Source organism: Gallus gallus, chromosome 3, assembly GCF_016699485.2.
Source record: "Gallus gallus isolate bGalGal1 chromosome 3, bGalGal1.mat.broiler.GRCg7b, whole genome shotgun sequence".
NCBI classification, from domain to species: Eukaryota; Metazoa; Chordata; class Aves; order Galliformes; family Phasianidae; genus Gallus; species Gallus gallus.
In genome coordinates this window covers 9,706,925-9,730,112 of record NC_052534.1, presented here as the reverse complement: position 1 = coordinate 9,730,112, position 23,188 = coordinate 9,706,925, and the positions used below count along the sequence as shown (strand labels likewise).

At 44.8% G+C, this 23,188-nt stretch overlaps 2 protein-coding genes and 1 long non-coding RNA gene across 5 annotated transcripts in view; 2 read left to right on the top strand and 1 right to left on the bottom strand.

The window, feature by feature from the left end:
- LOC121110489 overlaps window positions 1-12,401 on the top strand; it is a 21,063-nt gene extending 8,662 nt beyond the window's left edge. Inside the window, exon 2 of the long non-coding RNA XR_005859075.2 lies at window positions 7,337-12,401. This is a non-coding gene — a long non-coding RNA (uncharacterized LOC121110489). The remainder of the gene's footprint in view (window positions 1-7,336) is intronic.
- MDH1 (malate dehydrogenase 1) lies at window positions 12,294-23,188 on the bottom strand. Of its 2 annotated transcripts, none has more exon segments than NM_001316891.1 (9): window positions 12,294-12,948; window positions 13,503-13,592; window positions 13,796-13,909; window positions 14,637-14,813; window positions 14,945-15,067; window positions 16,213-16,388; window positions 17,283-17,379; window positions 17,656-17,754; window positions 22,980-23,188. In NM_001316891.1, coding segments are annotated over 9 exon segments (1,065 nt in total). In that variant the 5' UTR covers window positions 22,983-23,188; the 3' UTR covers window positions 12,294-12,762.
- Window positions 20,056-23,188, top strand: part of WDPCP (WD repeat containing planar cell polarity effector) — a 145,667-nt gene continuing 142,534 nt past the window's right edge. Inside the window, exon 1 of one of the 2 annotated variants that reach the window (XM_040698592.2) lies at window positions 20,056-20,119. The gene's annotated coding sequence lies outside the window, so the exon portion shown is untranslated. Of the gene's footprint in view, window positions 20,124-23,188 lie in introns of both variants that reach the window. The other variant, XM_040698590.2, reaches the window with a different exon arrangement.

Here is a 23,188-nt window from a genome sequence, read left to right as displayed (position 1 = left end):
GTTCTTCATCCAGCACAGGCTTCTGCTCCTGGGAGTGCATCAGGCACACATGGATGAATGATCTTGGAAATGGGTGAAGCTTTGTGTTGATGCCCTACTTCTGGCTTGGAGCTAATAGCATAATGTATAAATAGCATAACAACTTCTACCCTACCCTTAAGTGCCTCCAGATTGATCTACAGGCCCTTGTTTATTACACGTCTTCAGCTTGCCTGCTCTGTGATTGCTTGGGAAAGGTTGTCACACCTTAAAGTGAAACTGTCCAGGCTGAGAGACCCGAACCACTCCTCTCACTGTTTTCACTTATACACAGCCACACAAGCATGCTATACCAATAATTCCGAGGGAATAAACAGGGCTGTGCAAATTCACCCCCCATATCTTCTGCGGTTTGGTGGAGCCAGGGCGCAGTAGGCAGAGGTGGGGATGGGGAGGGTTAATGATTTACTTTTTTCCCCTCTCACACCACTGTAATAAATCTCTGAAGAACCGTGTTCGTGTACAAGAGCTAACACAAATGTATGCACCCAAGGGAGTTGGGAAGGGAAACAGTCCCTTGGCCAAACAATCTGTCTTTATAGTATCGATTCAGCCAAGTGACCTAAATGGAGGAGCAGCCTTTCAGTCTAAGCACCAAAGGGCTGTGTCCATCTGATGCAATGAGCACACATTTTCGGGAAATGCATGGCAGAAAGCCAGTCAGAAGAACATCTGAGACTTTCTCTGAACACCCCTCTGCTGCCCAAGAACAGGAGATGGTGCGGGAGATGCATGGCAGCCTGGTGCTGTTCTCTGCACTGTGGACCCCTGTCTCTCTGCCCTCACTTTTTGCTGTGGGTGAATTTCCCAGCAAGCCAGAGCTGGCTGTGACGGGTCCTCCCTGGGTCCTGGCAATGGGATGTGCAGATGTGGACATGGACATGTCCTCTCCACTGTTGCCCCCCAGCCCCTACATGTTCCTGCTTTAACTGGGCCAGCTCGCTGTTGGAGTGAGGAACAGCCTCCTGCATTGGAGTTCCACAGCATTTCCTAAGCCCCAGCTCTTTGTTTGGGCCACCCCCAAGCTCTGCCTCTCTCCTGTCGCCGATGCCTATCTTGATTTTTGATCCGCCTGATTTGCTCCTAAGCCTTTCCTGTAACCTCACCCTCTGCCTTTTGCCCTGACCCCTCACAGCAGTGAAAGCAGCACATTCAGAGCAGCATTTTCCTCCTGTCCCTTCCTCTGTGCTGTGACGGCAGCGGGGCGAGGTGATGCTCCATACACACACCCTGTCTGAGCTGGCTGCCTGCCACCCACACTCTGCTTTTTCCAGTCACACTCTTTGCCTCGCCAGTGCCAAAGCACACACACACAGAGGCACCTCGTGGCACAGCGTGCTTCAGGCCACGTGTGCTCTCAGCTGCCAGTCACGACGTTTGCTGGAGCCTGGTCCTCTGCCATCTTCCTTCAGGGGTCAGGCATGACAGAGCTGCATGCATGTCACATGGGTGACACGATGGACACCGTCCTCTCCCTGTCTCCAAACACCCAGCTCCCCACTGTGCCAGCACCACTCTGCCCCATCTCATTACTTTCTCCTTACCTCAGGGCTAATCTGTCCTTCCCTCTCCATTGACCTGATTTCTCCCTGTTTCTGCCCATATTCCCCTTCTCCCACACTCGGCAGCTTCTGCAGTTCTCCATCAGACCGTCTTGGCTCCCCTCCCACTCCTTTTATCATTCCACGTCATCAGCTCCTCCTATCCTGAAGTAACCCCCACGTCTTCCCAGTGAGATTGCTTTTCCAAACAGCCATGCGTTCACTTTCCTCCTGTCTTCCCTCTTTGGAAATTCCTGCAGTCAATGACTCTTCTTGACCAATTTTCTTCATAGAATCATAGAATCATAGAATGGCCTGGGTTGAAAAGGACCACAGTGATCACTGAGTTCCAACCCCCCTGCTATGTGCAGTGTCTCCAACCACCAAACCAGGCTGCCCAGAGCCACATCCAGCCTGGCCTTGAATGCCTCCAGGAATGGGGCATCCACAACCTCCTTGGGCAACCTGTTCAGTGCGTCACCACCCTCTGTGTGAAAAACTTCTTCCTAATATCCAACCTAAACCTCCCCTGTCTCAGTTTAAAACCATTCCACCTTGTCCTATCACAATCCACCCTCGTAAACAGCCGTTCCCCCTCCTGTTCATATGCTCCCTTCAAGGACTGGAAGGCCACAATGAGGTCTCCTTCATCTCACTTCCATAAAGTAGGTTGGCCTGGGCGAGAGTCAGAAACTCACCTTCTGTTGAGAGAAGAGTTTAGGAAAGCTTTTTTTTTCTGCACACACACACACCAATTATTCTCAACACATTCTAAATCAGAACAAAACCCACAAAAACAAACACATCTTTCAGCTAAAGTAGTTGGAAGATAATGGCATGGAAGGATATTAGAACTGGAAATGAGTCATTGCATTACAGCTCTGTTAAGGTATAACTATCTAGACAGACTGGTGTCTATCTGCTGGATGAGCAAAAGGTATCTTAAGAGGAAGTTCATGAAGCAAAAAGGGGAAGATAAAAACTCATCATAAGGAAAAATACCTGGCGCTATCAATAGAATGTAATGGACTGAAAATAAGGGTAAGAAGCATTGGTTTTTTGCCTTGCTCTGCTTTTGTTGAAGCCAATGGCCAAAACCCAGTCAAAATCAATACCAAAGTTCATCAGGAAGCCACAGGACAGCTTTGATCAGGTTGCGTCTCTGTGGTGTTCATTTTCATTTTGAGGTTACTTGACCATTTTCTGTATTCCTTCACTTTTTACAGCTGGACTTTCTTAAAAGCTGTCCAAGAACTACTCTGTGTCATGTTATCCCTGGGGTTGGCTTTCTAGTTCAATAAAAAAAAAGCTAAGGTAAACTTTGAGTAATCATTTATGACCTTTTCTCACACTCTTCTGTTTGTTTAAGTGTATTTGAAGCTCTCCATGAATGAATGGCTCTTCTGCAGTCACTTCCCTGAGTTGCATCTCCGTACTGCTGTACCACGTTAGGGCTGAGGAGCCCCACGTAAGAACGCCGTGAGTCAGATGTCAATTTATTTGCTCAGCTGTCACTTCTGTTATCTTGGGAGAAATTTTGCCCCTAAGCAGGTGCTAATTTAGTCACCACCTTTGTGGACATATCAGAAATGGGGATTCTTCATGTAATGAGCCACGTGTCTTTAACGAACAATGTAGGTCCAGAACATGGCAGCCCTTCTTTCACTGCCGAAGTGCTTGGGGATGATTTCACACTCCAGGTCCTGTTCTCTGAGCAAGGATGGCGAGCAGGAAGGCAGTTGTGTGTCTTGTTTCACCTCTGCATTTCCTCCTATACCCACATCTTCTCTTGCCAACCAGTTGGTCTCCCAGGCAGCAGTGATCCAGTGGTGAGCTGGATTAGGGAACTGAGGTCCTGTAAAGCCCACCCCCCAAAAGCCTGGCCAGTGTTCAGCTTTCCTGCTTGCCACATGGATGTGCAAAATCCTGGGCTGGCACAAGGAGAGTCGAAGGGAACAGGGCAGCATCACGTCTGTGGCAGTGCTGCCTAATACTGTCTTCAGTTATTTCTGGAACTGCCTTGTTGGTACTTATTGCATGGTGCTTAGGATGGTTAAAAAAATGGGATTTTACTGCTGAAAACACTCCTCAAATGTATATCCATTGTAATTTTTCTATAACAAGGAAGGTTAAATATTTATCTTCTCACAGCTTCTGAACACTGTTCTCAGATTTTTCAAGGAAGGCTTCTCCAAAGGACATGGTTTCTCAGAAGCTTGGTAAATGTTAGCTCTGAAATTAATTCAAAGGTTGTTAGTGCCATGCAGTATGGAATGATACTGTGTGAGCACTCATCCTACCAAGAAGGTGATGTTCTTTCTGAGTCCTCAGAAGTTCCTCTCTATTCTAATTCTTCATCCTTAGCGACCTCTGTCCTCTCTGTCCTGCATACAGCAAGGGGGAAGGCAGTCACCCTGCAGACACCATCCAGCTCTGCTTTCCCCCAGTGCATGGTCAGTGATTCCCATGCCAAAAGCCAAGATAAGAGGTTGCTCTCAGCCATTCATTGCATAACTGAAGATATTATACAGGCTAAGGACCTGGTTAAAAGACCAAGTACATTATTCAGGATGAGTTACTCAGAGCCATGTCCTAAAGCAGCTAGCCTGTAGCTTTGGAGAATCTTGCTCGGTTTGCTCAGGAACTGCAATGTAAAATTTCGGCCCCCAAATGATCTCCTTTTGCAAAATCAGTTTGACAGAGAATTGTCATTTCTTTAGACCACTTCTGCATCTTCCTGACAGCCAGACTGAGACACCAGGGCACTGGGAACAGGTGAGGATCAGGCAAGTGGCACTTCTGCTTTCTCCTTCTCCGATTAAGAATCCAAAGGAGTCTGGAATAGATCAGATCTTTTCCTTTCTAAATGAAAGGGAGCATCATAAGCCAAAAAGTAAATGTTCGCCCTTCAAAAAAAGTATAATATATCAAGAGGCAGACCTGTAAGCTCAGCACTGCAGGGCTGACTCCTCTCCTGGGACTTCCTTCTGCCCTCCTCAAGCCTGTGCAGCTGCCCTGTGGGGACACCTCGTGGCTCCAGTGGCCCCTTTGGTTTGGGTTTGGTTAGCTGGTTTCAGGGAAGGAGCACTTCTTCCATGTCTCCACAGGCTGAGCAAAAATGGGACATAGAATGTGAAGTCAGATGTGCAGGTGGTCTCTAAAGGGAACAAGTATAATCTATAATTTCTATCAAATACCAGCTCTTTTCCTAATGCTTCTTAGCAGCTAATGCTCATTTCAGGCAACATCCATAATGTTGCATGAGATATTTGGTCTTTCTGAGTATTCACCATTTTTAGGTCAAACCAACCTAAATCCCCAGTTGTTTGGGGGGAAATGATACTTCCCCTTTCCTTGGCACTCGTTAGCCCATGTCTGAGCACTGCATTCAGTTTTGGGGCCCCTGAAACAATAGCAATGCTGACAAGATGGAGAGATCATAGAGGAGATCAACACGACGGTGTAGGAGAAGAGGCTGAGGGGTTGAGATTTGTTCAGCTTGGAGAAGAGGCTTGAGGAGAACCTAAAGGTGGTCTATTAACAACTACAAGGAGTACGTTGAGAAGATGAAGGCAGGCTCTTTCTTCTCATTGGTGCACAGCAAGGGAACAAGAGACAACAGACATGAAGGGAAACAGAGGAGGTTCTTGTTAGGTATTAGCAGGGAAAAAACCCATCTAATTAAGCAGGAGGTTGTTCTGAGGGGCTGTCGGGTGATATCAAGACTCAGCTGGCTAAAGCTCTAGAAACCTGCTCTGATCTTGCCAGCAGCTTTGCTCTGAGCGTTGGACCGGGGACTTTCCACAGTCCCTTCCAACCTGAGTGACTTTACAGCTATATGACAAATTGACCCAGTGCTGGATAATAAGGACATCAACCCACTGTTTCCAAATTCATGAAGTTTTAAGACATACATCTTTCAGAAACTGGCAATTAAACCAAAGGGAATCAAACCAGGACTTGGGCACTTCACTGGTGGAAATTGTATTTAATTATTCCTACACGTGTCTATTAGGCACTGAGTGAAAACTGCTGTTTTTACTTTCTTTTTTCCCTTTTCCCTTTCTGTGCGTGTTTATGACTCCTGCCCATCTTGAAGCTTTACCATCTCTCACGTCGTCCTTCTCCCTGAAAAGCAAATTCCTTTTCTTCAAAGGTTTACAAGAGGCAATAGTCCCCCTGGCACCAGCAATGTGTGTGTGTCTGCAGTCATTTCTCCTCTCCTGGTGCTGTGCCTGCCACGTGTTTGTGGTAAAGGCTGGCCTCTGGTTTGTGATGATGGCTGGCTATGGGCAGGGATACGATAGAATCAGGGAGAAGGTCTGTGAAAGGCTTGCTGTTGTCATACTGAGTATGAGAAAAGTCTGTGATGACCTACAGAAGAGAAAACTGCTTATTTTTTTATACTGGAGAGAGGTGACACGCTCGTCATTTCTGGTGCATTTGTCATGACGGCCTCCTGGTGGGAAGCCCATCTGTCTGATCTCTTCTTGCAGCTTTCTTTAGCATGAGAGAGACAAATCATGTGGGACCATGTGCTGTTTTTATGAGATGTCTCCACTCCCTGCACAAAACTTCATTAACTGCAAAGTCTTTACAAGCACTTTGCTCTCGGGCACGACCAGCTCAGGCACAGTGTGGCCTATAGGAGCCTTCCTGGCTTCACAGGGGACAGATGGGCCCACGGCAGGTCCCAGGCTTGAGTGGACCTTAGCCTGAACCAAATAGAAGTGCAGTTTGTGATCATCCAAGGCCTCACAGCACCATCGGGCTGTTGTAAATGAATCTTCTGATGGTGTGGACTGCAGCACTTCTCACACATCTGCGGCTGATCTGTTACATGCGTCAAGCACATCACTGTTAGCCCTGGTTGTCACCAGACATTGTCCCAAGCAGGAACACCTCTCCCTCAGCCTGGCTCCTGGCTCACCGCTAAAGCAAACAAGGTTTGCTTTGCCATGCAGTGTTGCAATGTCACCATCACCCCGTGCGTCACACGGCTCAAAGATGTGGCCAAGCCAAGTGACGTGTGTGAGCCCAGCCTGTTCTGGGAAGGTCCCACACCTTCACTGGACAGCTGAACATCCACACAGAAAATCAATGAAGACAAAGAGCATGTCTGCCTTACACAGCCTCTGTATTTCTTTCTCATTTTCTTTCAGCATGGGCTCATCAGACCCAAGTTGCACTTTGCACAAAGGCTCCTTTGGTTGTTGGTACAAAGTGAGCTCAAAATGCTGGAGCAAAGGCTCCAAGATGACCCAGCTGCAAGGAGTGACCCCACCAGTCTGAGTGAATCAGTGAGGACCTGGGGGGAAGTGGAGGGGAAATGCCTCTTTGTTGACTCAAATTCTTGGCTGAAGTATAATGCAGAAAGCCTGAGTGCTAGATCCACGTGTGTGGTGACATGGGAACAGCATGTGTGTATGACAGAAAGGCAAACAGATATGCAGCACCCTGCTATTAAAGCAAACAAAGCTCTGAGAGCCAGACCTTGAGAATCCGATGGAGAGCGGAGGTGGGAGCCTGGTGAGGGAGGAGAAGAGAGCCGTGGAAAAGCCACCCTGATGCACTGCTTCCCCAGGGTGCTGCAAATCAAGGAGGATCTCTTCTGAGAGGAATAAGCTGAGCAGAAAGCCAGGTCCTTGTAGCAAAATGGGTGAGAGTGATCCAGAAAAGTTTTTGCTTTCTAGAATGAGAGGCAAAGGTGACATCAGAGTGACACATCATGAAAAACTCTCTATTTTCCCAAACAGATACAGAACAATGCAAAGCATGAGGAGTTCTACCACTCATTTGGGAAGACATTTGGGAATGCTCAGCAGTGGCTGCACACCCAGAGCTCTGACAGATCAGCCTCTGCTTACCCCTCTGGAGAGGGACCATCGCCTCCTGCATATCCTTGAGGAAAAGGAATGAGTTCTGCAGGAAGAATACTGAGATCTGTTCTTCCAGAAGGACAACACGAGTGTTGAGATGGCTTCAAGATGGGCAGGAGCTCCAATATATGCACAAAGAAAATAAAAAGAGATGGATAAGATCCACAGCTGGCGCTGCTCAGTCCACCAATCTGTCCTGGGCAAGAGCCCAGTGATGGCATAGCTACATCTCTTTTAGATACTCTCCTCGGGCATCTGGCCCATCTCAAGGCCAGATTAAGGCTTACCTAAGCTCTCCTGCTGCCTTAGACAGGTGTGAGATGGAGTACTGTGACTGATTCATCTTTGGCAAAGGACATGTGTACCTGGGAGAGGATGGCATAGGTCTCCTTCCTCTGGGAGGAGGAGATATAAAGCTGTTGGGGAAGAGATGGTTTTCCCGTGTCCCATCACATGTGCCTGATGTTGGAGCACAGCAGAGACCAGTGCTGGTTCTGTTGTTGCAGTCATTCAACATCCTGAGCACACCACCAAGATCCTCCAAAATCTCTCTCTCTTTGTGCTGGATATACACGAAGAGTCAGAGAAGGGAATGTGCCATTATTACACAGTTCAGTGAACAATTGGTGGCTGACAAACAATATGGCAAAGCCTTACTGGTCAGCATTACCTGTTTTCTGGCTTGCCTGTTCCTTAAGAGATGACTGAGAGCTTTTCTTGCTCCACGTCCCTGTGTGTGTGGTACATGGCTGTCCTGTCTTCTCCAAAGCCGAACCTGTTAACAGCATCCTGCAGCTGAGGATTTCAGCTCATTTTTCCACCGGCTATTTTTTAGATACGATTCACTTCTTCTTATCACCTTGTTTTGGGAAAAGGAGCTGAGGGGCAGAGAGGGGTTATCTGTCTGTTGCAGGAGAGGATGTGTCCTGCAGAGCCAGGAACAGAACACGTTTCCTGAGTTTACAACCTAATCTCAAGTAGTATTCCTGTTTGAGAATGGAAGAGAGGGTGAGCAGCAGGGGGCAGGCATCAAGTTTCTGACACAAAGCGTGTATGAAGTTCATTCTTCTCACCCAAGGTAATCTGCCCCTCATGCAGACTTGTCCTGGAGGCAGGTGCCCATCCGGTGCGGCCTTGGCACGGAGCCTCTTTGCAGTGAAAGAGGGAAAAGAGGGGGCTGCTACCTGCCCTGCTCCTCCCCTCCTGGTCCCCTCCCCCTGTAAGTACAGAAGTGGAAGAAGATTTGCCTTTCTTTTATTTTCTGGTCAGCTATTTGAATTCTCCAGGCTCACAGGTTGAGGGCGAAAAGCTCTTCGTGCTCTAACTCCCTCTCTGCTAGCTCCACCTGGAGGCCTCAAAAAATGCTCACATTTTTAATTTAATTATTTATCCAGTTATATTTATATTAGGATAATGTGGCACTCAGGGCTTCTCTCACTACTGAAACAGTATTGGCATTGGCACTGTCTTTTTGTGAGTGATGCAGGTGAGATCTTGCTATTCTCCCCATGTAAAAGTTATGTTGGTGAGAAGACCGTGCAGCCAACAAGCTCCAGAAGAGGCATGGAGACAGCAGCAACTGTGGGTGCAGGAACCACCCAGGCATAAATGCCAGCACTGGGTTAATTATGCCAAAATTGGAGTAGCACCAAAGTGACACGTCACATTCCTGGTGTTTCTCCTCTGATAGCAAATCCATGCTGCAATCTCATGTCCAACAGTGCTGCTGCTCTTGAACTCTGAGTCTGCTAACAGCTGAGTGGTGACACATCTGTTGGTTTAGACTATTTTAGGAGACAACCTGCCCTCTTTTAGTCATTTTGCAATGGGAAAATTTTGGATGCAACAAAATCATATCTTTAAATCATCTAAACCGTTATTCCTTATCTTTTCCTACTGTGTTGCAATGGGGGCTAACCTGATCCTTGTACTCTGCTCACCTCCTGCACACCCTTGCAGGTCCTGGGCTTTCAGCATGGCTGTAAGGCTGGCAAAGCTCATGCCCTGCTGTGGCTCTCACTGCTTTACAATCATTCATCCATTTCATTCATCCAAAGCTTGCTGCCCTTCTCCATCCTCATCCTGGCTGGAGGTGGCAGACATCCCCATGTCCCTCTGGGGCCATAATTTGTCAAGATCTCTCAGTGAGGCCTCTCCACCATCAAGGGTGTCAACAGTTCTTTCCAGCATAGCATCATCCACAAAGCTCAAGTCCTGCATCCAGGTCAAGAACTGGCCCCACATGGAGCCTCACAGAACCCCACCGGTGTCCGGCCACCAGCCTGATGGAACCCCATCTACTACAACGCTTTGAGCCCGACCCAACAACCAATTGTACACCTATTGTGCTCTAACTGTATGCTGGGCATTTTGTCTTTGCAATTGATGGCTGAGAAGTCCTAGCTGGCTGTGGATTATGGGATGTATTTCATCTGCGGTCCACAACTATGAGTTGGTTTGAGTTCATGCAGCTCTTAACACATTCAAGTAATAAATCACTCCCACGCATATGATGAGTATGTGTTTCTGAGAAAAAGCAAGCAAAGGTCTCTGTGTAAAGGCTTTTATGTCATTTAGCTACAGAACACTTGATGACTGTACTTAGCAGACTCAGAGAAGCCTCTGTGCATTCACATCTTTGGTAGTAAATATACATGATAAAAGGTTCTCAAAAACCCAAACAAGAGGGCTTAATTCTAAGCTGAAGATTGCAACTCGGCCCACAGTTTGTTTACTTGCATTTAGAGTACTTTATTGTACGCATCCCTCTGCTCCTCTTCTGTTGACACCACAGCACTTATCGTGCTCCTCTGCAAAGCTGCCGCTTTGGAGATGTCAGGACGTTTTTTCAACGCGACTTGGTGTTTGAACACAGATCAGTTACTACTATTTTCAGCTGAGCCATAGTTATGCTCTGAGATCTGCTGTTTGGAATGCAAAATGTGCTTGTAAACCTAAAAAAAAATCCCCAAAATGTGGAGAGAATAGTGCCAATGAACTCTTCCAGTACAACTATCCTCATTTGTGTACAATATGGAGCCTTGAGAGCATGCTGCATCTGTTCCACTTGCCAGAGTTCTCTTGCCTCCCCTGGCAAGAATCATGTTTCAAATCCTATTGATTTTCTATGACATGATGCCTTATAAATAAGCCCAGAGTGTGAATCTCCACTGTTAGCATCAGCGTAACATTGATTTTGATTCATCTATAAGAACTGGAGTTCCTGGCTTTCCCTGCAGTCACTGCAAAAAGATAACAAGAGGAGTATCTGCAGTAGAAGAACGAGGCACGAAAAGTTTGAGATCAATATTTTTGTTCATTGGGGAAAAGCTTCATTTCTTCTCTCTTCTTGAGGTAAATGAGATGACAAGAGAGCGTATCGAGCACTGAGCTTAATTATGCACTTGTTTTGATATACCAAGTGACATAAGCACCACTTCAGCTGAAGTGAGTTTTCTCCTGGAGAGGGATGCTTTCCAACAGACATCAACAAATCCCAAAGAGCCAGATCTTCCACACAACTTTAAACCTAAACCAAACCCCCTTCTTCCCCGCGCTGCCATAGATCTGGCAGTATGGCATTGTGCACACTGGCAAGATTCAGCACTTCTGGCTTTCAGGAACACATAGGCACTCTTTTCATCACTTCCATCAGCCTGTAGCCATTCCAAGCCAAGTAACGGAGGGAGCTGTTACCCCTGTGTCACCCCGTGTCACCCCTGTGACATGCATTGCCTTCTGAAAGGATGCAGCATGCTACTTGCTGGACTGAAAGCCTTTGGTTCCCCGGGCTCATGTTGAAATGACTTTGCATGGAGCACCAGAAGGCACTCACAGCATCACAAGTTTTCCTCACCTCCTGAATTTCTGTGCAAGTTCCCAAATGGGCGTGGAAATACAAACGCATGACATTCACTCCTTGTCTTTGCTCCACAGGTAAGCTTCAGAGGGTGCAGAGGAAGGAGAAAAGCCATGCACTTACAATAGCAAAAATGAAGTGTGTGTGCTACTTGCCCGCTCCCAAAGTGCCGCAACATTTCCCATGTTCTGAAATGCTTGCTTTTCCCTTTCAAGTATTTATGCTTAGTAGCTCTTTGGTGCATTACCGTGATTTCATTTAACAGAACAGTAGTGTTATGAGAACAACTTAATTAAAGATTAGCTTACTGATGTCTGCTGACATTTTATATTCTGGTTAGTAAATCCCCACAGAAGTCCTTCCTTTTGCTTAGAATTCAGTTAGAGCTTTTAAGCCTTCTCTTGATTTTGTTTGTTTAAGGATATTTATTCTTTTGGTCAAAATGGTTTTATTTTTTCACTCCTCTTTTGATTGGGAAGGGGACAGACAAAGACTTAGCACTGACTTGGTGTATGAGATGCACCTGTGTTGGCAAAAGAGTAGTTACAGTATAATGTACTTGAAGTAGCTTCCTGCAGCTAAGTGTCTGTAGGCTGCAGCAAGAATTCTCAAGCACGTACATTAATGTCACATGCTCTTAACCAAGCAAGTCTTTCTTTGTCTCCTGGGACAAAAGGCTTTGACTGCCTTTGAAGCCACAACCAAATTAATACTGATCTTCAGCACCAACACTGCTCCTGAGATGTAATGCTGAAGTAGAAATCTGCCTATTGACTTTTCTGTCCAGGTTGACATACAGATTTTGCCCAGAAGAGACGAATGGAAGTGTTAATTACCAATAAAGATTCTCAAAACTAGCTTCCTTGCTGCTATAAACTACTATAAACTATATCTTTTTTTTTTCCTGGTTATACTATTGAGTTCTGCTAGCTACGTAACTAAAACATGCAAATAAAGTGTAACGGACTACTCATAGCCATTCTGTGACCAAGCATCTTTTAATATTTCTATTGACAAACATTGTAAGCAAGACCAGAGTGAACTGTATATATCTGGAGCCTATCCACTGATAGACTTGAGTCACTGAACAACTAGTTCAAGGAGAACTACTGGCATTTAAATTTCTTTCTCAGCTGAACCATTGGATGTTGAAGTGATGACAGATCAGGATGTGTTCCAACAGTGCCAAATTCTAATCAAAACTGAAATTGTGCGTTAGTAGCCAAGGCATAGGCAAACAATTATGCAATTATTCTGTATCAGACACAGAAAGCAACTAGTATTGAATAGATAAAGTTTGGTCAACAAACTAACTTTACTTATTTAATAATCTTTTTGCTAACAACTCAGTAGGCCCAATAGTACCAGTAAGCATATGAACTTTAAAATGCACAATTGCCACAGACAGTTGACTTGAACACAGTAATAGTGGTTGGTTGCACACTTAGAGACGACTTTTAGATTCTTCCACTCTCAAATGGCTTTGCATTTCTGGATCATCTAGTCATGCACTGGAGAGGAATTCCACAGCTGTCTCCTTCTCTTCGGTTAACTCCTTAGCAGTCAGATCCATCTTCTCACGAGAAAAGTCATTAATAGGAAGACCCTCAACAAACTTCCAGGTCTTGTCCTGTTTGAAAACAAAACAAAAACACTCTCACGTGAGAGCAAGCTTCATTCAGTTCACACAAAGGGAGCTTTGCAGTGAAAGCACTACAGAGAATTAATGTCACCTTCATTTAAAACTTTGCTCACTTATACTCATGTACATCAAGTTAGTACCTGAGTAAGATTACACGTTATTCAGAGCTACGTGAAAAATCCTGCTTTCCTGCTGTTTTATAAGATGATCTGAACTCGTAAAAAAGCAGTGTTACTCTTGATTCTATCATAACCCTTGTTTCTGACCACACAGGTTGTGTTTGACCTTTAAAACCAGATCAAGTAGAAGTGAATTTTGCTTTCACATGAAGAAGACAACCGGGAATAGCTAGTCATGTCAGGCTACTTTTCTATCAGTGTTTCTTTGACAGCTACTTCCAAAATAGTGAATAACAGTCCCTTCTGTGTAAGACTGCTAACACTACCAGTCACTGCAGTTCGATACTGAAAGCAATGCTGTTTTATGGGACAGTTTAGCAAGGTCTTGCAGAACTGCCTTAGATTTAAATACAGGCTAGTTACCTTGATCACAACAGGGAATGAATATAGCAGGTCTTCAGGAACGCCGTAAGAATTGCCATCAGAAATGACTCCCATGGAAACAAATTCTCCCTGAAAACAGAAGGGTCGAGGACAAACAAATGGTAGAAGAAAGCAAAACTTTACCTTCCAGTATACTGCATCATGTATGACATGCACTATACCAGAAAAGAGCGATTCCTCCCCCTCTCCAACACACACACTCAAGGTCAATGACACTGGCATGTCATCAAACCAGCAGGCAAACGAACACTTATTCAAGAGCAACACCTTACCGCTGGAGTGCCAAACCAGATGTCTCTCACATGATCACAGATAGCTTTGGCAGCTGACATTGCACTGGACAGCTTCCTAGCCTTAATAACAGCTGCTCCACGTTGCTGAACAGTCTGCAATTAAAAAATACTACATTATGAAGCAGCAAAAAAAAAAAAAACAAAACAAAAAAACCCCCCACAATTTGGCCTAAATGCTGCTAGTAAATTCCATAAGGAAAGTCCAACTTATAAACATCAATTTCATCAGTCATTATACTATTCTATCAGTAAATAAACATGGCATACAGAGCAGAAATACAATCGGAGTTTTGCCAAGACAAGAACACAATGTCATATTTCAAAGGCTTGCTCGTTTCTTTACATGTACGTTGCTCTGAAAGCACTGTCACCCACTTACTTCCATGGAAACTACAACTGATACGAAAAGCACAGTAATGCTGTTTGGTAGAGCAAATCCTCAGTTGCAAAACACTGTTTTTCAGTGGTGGCTGGGTGGCGAGCAGCACAGGAAAGATCATCCTACTTCACCTATGAAACCACCAGTGCTTGTGTGGCAGATGAGTTGCAACAAAGCTATGACCAAAATTTTGTGTTGAATCGTTTGAATACTTGAAGTGGCTTTTTCTAGTAGTGTTTACATAAGTATTATAATGCCTTACATTTTTCAAGAGCAAACAACTGACTGAGAACAAGTATCTGCAGTGATTTATTCTAGCTAAACAGATAAATTCTGAGACAGGGATAGCTGCTCCAGCCAGTCAGTTATATAGTTTACAGTTTCACGTGAAGCTGGGAGAAATTGTAAATACACAATGATCATTAAAAGTCAAGATCTTACCAGGATAAAGTCTCCCTTCAGCCAGCTGTCATCTTTTATAGCTTCATAAACTCCAACTTCCTTTCCTTTCACATTCACCTTTGCATGGTTAACATCTGGATACTGAGTGGAGGAGTGGTTGCCCCAAATGATGACATTCTTCACATCGTTAGAAGTCACACCAAGCTTCAGAGCAATCTAATTAGAAATTAAACATGCCCTTTGAATTAGCTTCAGCTTCTGAATTCACAAACTTCTTTGAAAGTACAGCTCTTGTTGGATTTAGCAGCGACCACAGAAAGCATTCTATATAAATAGGTTCTTTTTACCTGAGATTTAGCTCTGTTGTGATCCAAGCGAGTCAAGCAGCTGAAGTTTTCCTTTGGTATTGATGGGGCTGACTTTGATGCAATCAAACAGTTAGTATTTGCTGGATTCCCAACTACTACCACCTAAAAAGAAAAAAGGAGAAGAGGAATTATGGAATGATAAAGAGGTAAAAATGTATTTAGTCACAAACACTATATCTGCAAAACAACTCCTTCCAATGTGATATGACAACAGTGTATAAACGCAATGGCTTTGCCTTTGACAAAACAAACTCTTGGTTGTCTCCAACAATCCTAAGCCACCAATACCTTAAAAACGATTCCGAGACTGGTTGTCACTGCTTTATGTAATTGCTTTATAATTAAGAAAGCCGGAGGAGTTGCTTATCTCAATATTCATAGGCAGTTAGAAGTGAAATACTGCTGAAAGTCAGATCAATTTACAACTACGGGAAAACTGTTTTTTTATTCATCTTTCATCTACTAATATGCCTCAAATGATTAACGTCTCGCTCTGCATAATCTCAATCACACAAGCTAATCTCCAAACCTCCCTTTATATTTCCCCTTCTGAAAATGAGTTCAGTACATTTTCCATTACTCTGCAACAGTTAGACTGATAGTTTTTATTCCAACTGTATAAAGAAGCAAACAAGTCTTTAGAAGCAGTAGGAAGTTCATCAGCAGAGGAAGTAGACATTAAAAAGTCAGTTACAAAGCACAGTTGGAGTCTGGGTCTAAGATTAAGAGCAGTAGGAGAGCAGCCACATGATCCCATTAACTGTGCTGAAACAATCTGAGAGAGAACAATTAAAAGCTTCCAATGCTCCAAAGACCACGATGCAAACAACTGAAATAAGCTGATCTTTTGTGCAACCGTAATTCCATGTTGATACTGAAGTTAAGGGTCATTATGTTCAAGCCACTGATGAAGTAGGCAGCTGCATGCAGATAAAAGAGTTCTCCCAGAGAAGAGATAACAAAGAAAAGATTTTTCTTTTTCATATTTTTATTATAAGTACTGCTGGTGCTTATGGAATATTGCAATACAATGTAAGACTTACCTTTGTCACTGAATGAATTAAGGACTAACATCATCTACCAATTTATCACACCATATCTCATCAAACCCTCACTGTGTCTCCGGGACTTAAGAAACAAAATGCCTGCACTGAATAGGTTTCTACTTGCATAGACTCATACCACAGTGTATTTAGATCTCTAAATGACTCAGAGTTGAACGTTTAAAATTCAGTTTCAGTATTCACCTTCACAGTCTTTTTGGCATATTTGTCCAAAGCTGCACCCTGAGACTTGAAAATTTTCACATTTGCTTTGAGCAAATCCTTCCTCTCCATGCCTTCTCTCCTCGGCATGGAGCCAACCAGAATTGCTATGTCAAGGTCTTTGAATGCAACTTCCTCCTTGTCTGTTGGAATGACCTCTAAAAAAGGGAAGGAGAAGAGAAAAATCTAAGTTTTACAGCAAAATGTTTATATATATATATATATTTATATATAATCTGATCGAGAAACAGCAGCACCTTTCTGTTCCAAAAAATGCAAGCAAAGCCATTTGGCATTAAACTCAAAGATTTTATTTACCCAAAGAGCACAGGAGAAAGATATGGCAGAAGATATACATATATCTTCTATGTATCTTCTATCTTATATGTACATATATACAAACATGTGCATGCATAAATTAGCATAAGTTGCTCTTCACTTTTACAAAAAGAAAGTCTTTAATTTACAGTGCCAAATACAAGTGAAGATTTCCTCTGGCTCTAGAAATTCAAAGTGAAGAAGGGTTGTTGTGTCCATGAGCTAGAAGCTTCATGCTTTTCACGTAAGTACTGTAATAATCACAGTGGCATCTACAGGCTCTCTTTCTTGTGCCTGTTTAGAATAGAGGAACTTGTAATATTACATGACCTGAGGAATATTTCCTCAGTTTGTGTCTTTACGCAGAAGATACATCTCAAGAATTGTTTTTTGGCTTGGTAAAAATATGCAGGCATATCTAAAGATTCTAAGTTATTTTACCTTTAGGCCAGAATACGATAGATTAATGTACAAGTATCTGACAATTTGTTGAATGTGCTAGCTACCCAGGCTTAGATAATATAAACCAGGAACTTAGTGAACTCTTTATACAAAACTCACTTGACAACATCCTTCCTAGTGTGAAGTCTAAGTCAATTTAACATCCACAAAATACAAAAACAAGACAGCATCATCTAATACATTCCTATGCTTAATACCAGCTACTGCAGTTCCTAAATCCAGCAGCTGTGTCAGAACATCATATAGGTACAGGAAAAATGCCTTTTGGCTACCTCTCAGCAGCGGCAGGGCACAATCTTGCAGCTCCATCACTACGCCTTCCAAAACAGTCATCATAGGGGTGATATCCAGCAGCACAAGCACAAGAGGCTGCAAAGAAAGAAACAGTTTACTCTGAATTGGTCGTAGACTCATCCACTTTGCAAATTAATTTGTCTTGTTATCTACTAGAAATTTCTCTTGTGTAAGGAATATCAACTTAAAACTCACAGAGCTGAAAACTTTCAGCACAACCAAGTACTGAAAGCCTGCATAACAGAGCAGGACTCTCAAAGAATAGATCACTGGTATAGCGGTCAAACATTAATTCTGGCACTACCTTGTTCATTTCTGTGCAGCACAAAGGGCAATTCAGTTAACACTCACCTGCTCTTTGCCAAAGACATCTCCCTTGGCGATGCTGTAGAGAAGGGAGTAAGCAATCTGCCCGGCAGCTCCGGTCACCAGGACTCTGATGGGTTCACCCTGGAAGAGAGTTGGGGAGACTGAGTTACAGCCACACAGTGCAGGTTCACAGCACCTCACAGTGGTAAAAATTAATGGTTGCTACAGAAATGACTTCTTTTTTCTGTGAACTACTTTGAACACTTACTTGAAACTGAAGATTTGCTGAATGCTGTAAGCCAAGGAAGCTTAAAACCAATGTCTCACTAAACCGTTATGCAGCAAATCCACAGACATTATGGGCAAACACAGACACCAATATCCAAACGGACCAAAAACCCCCAAAGGCTGGGAGGACATTATGCCAACATGCTGTTATACTGTAACTAACAAAAAAACACCACAACACAAACACCACAAGGCTTACTCAGTAGCAAAAGTACATTCTGTTAATCAGAACCAGGACACGGGGAGCTCCAAAGGCATGTTAATACTGAAAAGGCAGAAGATGCCAAAGGCTATTCATAATCCAATATTCTTTAAGCCTGCTTTTTGTATCATTCTTTTTCCTTAGAGGCAACAGGGGGAAAACTGCTAAGACAGAAACAAGAAGGCTTGGACCAGTCTGCTGGAATTCTACACTCACTTTCACAATTAATTAAAAGGTTATCATTTCAGTTATGGACAAAACACAACATTTAATTATGTCATAAGTAATTTAATTGCATACAGAACTCCACTACAAAGCACTGCTTGCAGACCAGAGGCGGTTGCTTTGCTCAGCACTGAAGAGGTTGCAGCTGAAATACAGATCCAGCTTTGGGACCCTGAGTTTAAGGAGTGATGCTAAAAGCCAGACAGGATCCAGGCAAGCATGACATGGATGGCTGCAGCCCTGTGCTCACATCCTGTAAGATGAGGCTGAGGAAGCTGGGCATAGTCTGGAAAGGCAGAGAACAGAGGGTGCTCCAACAGCAGCCTACTAATGCTTCAAGGAGAGCTGCAAACATGTTGCTGCTGAACACTTCTCAGTAGCAGATGGTGGAATGGGAGGCCACAGATCACAGCTTGGGATGTTGAGCATGGATGTTAGGAGGAGAATTCTCAACTAGGGTTGTACTGCTTCACTGGAACCAGGTACCCACAGAGTCTGTGCACCCTTCTCCCTTGGTGGGTTTTAAGATGGGTTTAAGATCCAGATAAAAAACGAAACAAAACAAAAAAACCAGCAACATGCATGACCTCACTTTGAAGGAGCAAAAGACTTTCTAGTGGGCTGGATCAGACAACCTCCAGACTCAAAAGCAAGGCAGAAGTCAGAACAGATGGTCTTTCCAACCAACATTCCTGCCATGATGAACTGGAACAGGCTGCCCAAGGAGGCTGTGGATGCCCCATCCCTGGAGGCATTCAAGGCCAGGCTGGATGTGGCTCTGGGCAGCCCGGTCTGCTGGTTGGCGACCCTGCACATAGCAGGGGGGTTGGAACTCAGTGATCACTGTGGTCCTTTTCAACCCAGGCCATTCTATGATTCTATGAGTCTTTGATTATGATTTGAGTGTATACTCTCTGCCATACGCACCAGCCAAGCACAGCTGCATCAAGCCAACACGAAATGATCATAAAAATTAGGCTACCTAGGAGCTGTCCCATTCTACACTGCACTAGATAAAATGAGAGCACAAGTGATAAAGTTAATCTACTGAATACGCAGAGTTAGAATTCAACGTGATTTTGCCTTTATTATTCATAATACTGTTTAAATGTCTGGTTAATTAGCTGCCAGTTATGGTGTTGAGCTGCACTGCCTTCATTTGAACCCATCTTACTGCGAGTCTCATCCAGCAAACCTCATGAAAACTAATGAGGAATGAGAAAGAGAGGAGCCAATCAATTCTTCCCATTTTAAATCTCAAAACTAGTTCCAGTATGTTGTTTTGGAAGTTATACGCTACAAATGTACTGCAATGTCTGAATGATGATAGGCAGCACAGGCTCAGAAGCATATCAGGTTTAAGAACCAACTTCGGTGTGTTTTGAAGGAGAATCGACTTTTTATTTAGGAAATGGAACAATGAATGCTGTTTTAAGGCTGCTAATCTTAGCAGTTTGGAAAGTAAGTACTGGAAAATTACTGTACTGCAGAAACTTGGCCTGGTAAAATCCCATATCGGGAGCATATAAAAGGCCATCCTGTAAGGGACGTGTAATGGAACTGTCAGCTCATGGCCCGAACTGATAATTGAGCACCTGGTGAAAGGGTAGGCTGGCCCAGGAAGCACAGGTGCAAACAATTTCCCTGTGCTTCCCACGTGAGTGGAAGGGGGTTGGACACAGCGTCCAGCCCTGAGCTCATTTAAGGGCTGGCCTCAAGGGAAAGAAGGCCTCCTGGATGAAGGCTGCTTAGTGAGGAGTGTTCCACAACTGGAGTCTCTCATCACCAGCTGTGAGTGAGTCAACTTTTTTCCTGTGTGTGACTATTGGCATTCCCCATAATGCTTGGCCTGGTATTGCGAATAACTTGTCAGAAGCAGTTTTGCTGCTTTGCAGGACAAACAATGTGCTACTCCAGAACTTACAGATATAATAAGAGAATGCATTTTCCTTGAGCTTCGTGGTAGTTTAAATCAATTATGAATTTGGTGCTGCAGAATTTCTGCTGTCACAGAGGATTTTAAGAAATTGGGCTCACAAGTTGTTAAGGAGAAAGATCCTTTCTAGAGCTGTGTCATAAAAGGGGAGACAAACTCAGCGAACTTCTTATGCTCTATGCTTTCTGTTCTATATGTTAGTGTGATCCAAATGAAAAAAGCTCCATTGTATTCACTAATGAATATTTAGACCAGCAATAGGATAGGAAAGGAACAGGAGATTTAAAAAAATGCAAGCAGTAGGTTATTTTTCGTACTAAAATAGCCTTAATGCTTACCCTTGCTAAAAAAAAGCCCTCAGTGTGACTCACCTCCACCCTCTCAAAAAAAATGTTTGTTTACTGCCATCCCTCTGTTTTCCTCTCTCTATTTTGGCCTGGAAGAAACCCAGCAGCTAACACAAAGTAAGGAGCCTATTCCTTACTGCCTACTTAGTTTCTTCTCTCCAAGCCATCCCACGTTATACTTAACCCAAAGCTTCCCACCTACCATCAGCCCTGAGCAGTAGTGGATTCTCATCTCTTTGATTCTACAATCTCTGGATCGAGATTCTCATCTCTTGATTCCAGAAGTTGGATTAACATGCTGAAACTGTTGTGCTTCTTACAAAAGCAGAAGGTGGGCTAACTCTACCTAACAAGCTTATGTCATATCACTTATAAGCACTGTTATCCTTGAGCAAGGGAGGTTAGAGAAGCATGTAGCTCCCAAGCTAACAGTGTCCCTGCAGTTGCAGGTGCACATGCATTCATATTCAGGCACTTTAATCCGTGACTTGGCTTGTGCACAGGGCTTCAACAAGAATACTGTCATGCTTTGCTAAGTGCAGAGGTGACCTCTATTCACGTTCAGGTATATCTGAACTAGGAAAAAAACAAATGGAACAAGTAACTGAGCATTTAATTGCAAAGCCTTTTCTACTCTGCGTACATCAGGTATATGGTTAAAAAGTTTTAAGGAACAAAGAGCAGTAAAGATAATGGAAGGAACAGAAAGGAAGCGTGAACGCTGTGACCTCTGATGTTTGTTCTTTTCAACAAACATGTTGGGTTCCCACCTCCTTAGATTTTCAGCAATCAAAAGTAAATATTCAGCTATCAAATGAGGGGAATGATGGGTTTAATGCCTCCAGTCCCCAGCTGGGACTCAGGAACTTGGTGTCTAAATTACTTTTGTGATTACTGCTGGTATCGGTGGACTTAAAATATCAGTGCTGCGAATGATGGTAGTACTACACGGCGAAACAGATCAGGAGGTTATGAAGTTTAGTTAAAAAGCAATGTTAACCCATCATCTAACAGGTGTAGGAATGAGAAAAATCTGTTGCCTGCTTACGCAAGTGATGAACTTTGAATTACTAATTACAGATATAAAAGACCAGAATAAGCATTATTGCAGCTAAACTTAGCTGTCTGCCAAGTTGCCATCGGTGTTATTCCTGACCAACAAAGCCAACCAAGCTATCCCACTGTGCCTGACAGTACTTGGAGCATACCGGTGAGTCCAATTAGTTGCAGTGCCCTCAGAAGCTTGGAGCCTACAAATCAAGGCCAAGCTGGATGTGGCTCCGGGCAGCCTGGTCTAGTGGGTGACAACCCTGCATGTAGCAGTGGGGTTGAAACTAAATGATCATTGTGGTCCTTTTCAACCCAGGCCATCCTATGATTCTATGAAACCCTTCCTTTGTTCCTCCATAGGAGCAGGGGGGCGCTGACAGCAGATGTATCTGGGAATGTGGCAGACAGAATCAGCAAGAGAGGGGCAGAACTCCAAGGGAATTCCTTCCTTCAGCAGTGACCTTCAGCCAGGTGCCCCTGCTAACATTTTCCACGTCGTTCAGCTAACAGCAGTTGCATCAATAGACACAAGATTCTGTTTCAGGAGTTCGATGCTGACAACAAAATACATAGAATACTGGGAGGGGGAAGGATGAAAGCAATGCTGTTCCAATCAGTCTGAGCATCAAAGTAGAGCTTTAAACAAATGGTTCCTGTGGGACCAGCAGATTTGTGGCAACCGGTTTGGAAAGCTCACATGCAAAACGAGATGCTGTGTCTTGTGGTGGCTCCTGAGAGCCCACGTTCTGAACAGAAACAACAGTTGAGAAGCAGAACTGATGAGGTTTGCAGACTTCGGGTGGTACTTGAAAGGTGCTGGAAAGGTAAGTTCATTTTAGGGCATACAAACAGTTTTAATACATATATAGAAAAGTACTGGAAGTAAAGATTTGAGTAGCAGAGCGCGGAGGCTGCCCGTTACAGAGGCAAGCGAGGCCTCCGAGCAGAGCCGTTGCGTGTCCCCAACGACCTGGGAGCCCGGAGCGAACAGCCGCCCTCAACAGCGACAAACGGGGCCGCACCGCTCCGACCCCGCAGCGTTTCTCCTTCGTGTCTCGAGGAGAGCCGCAGCGCCCGGCAGGACGGGCCCGGCCCCCGGGAAGGTCACCCCGCTGCCCCAACGCCTTCGTAACGCCCCCGGGCACGGCGGGAAGGGCTCCGCGCCACAGCGAGCCCGGGGGAGCCGCCGCTGCCGCCATTTCGAGATCACCTCCGTCCGAGGGAGCTTCGAGCCCCAGTCCCCCCATCCCCCCCAACCACCTCCCGCGGCCCCCAACCGGCGGCTGAGCGCGGCGCCGCCGCATCGAACGGTACCGACCATGGCTGGGAGCAGCGGGCCGAGCAGCAGCCTCGAGGTCACCTCTACGGCGCGACTGCGACCGCCGGCGGCGTTGCGCTGAGGCACCGCGGAGGGGCGGGGCGCGCCGCAGCGCGCAGCTGCATGGGAACTGTAGTCGCGAGTCGCGCCGCCCTGCGTTGTTGTGGCGGCGGCCGAACTACAGGTCCCAGAGTGCCCCGGGGCACGCA

Bases quoted from the DNA above. Each gene is read 5' to 3' on its own strand.
- MDH1 (NM_001006395.3), bottom strand. The intron at 14,814-14,944 runs GTAAAAAGAACC...ATTTCTAATTAG, and splicing joins ACAACAGAGCTAAATCTCAG to ATTGCTCTGAAGCTTGGTGT. The intron at 13,593-13,795 runs GTAAGGTGTTGC...TTCTGTTTTCAG, and splicing joins TCTGGTTTGGCACTCCAGCG to GGAGAATTTGTTTCCATGGG.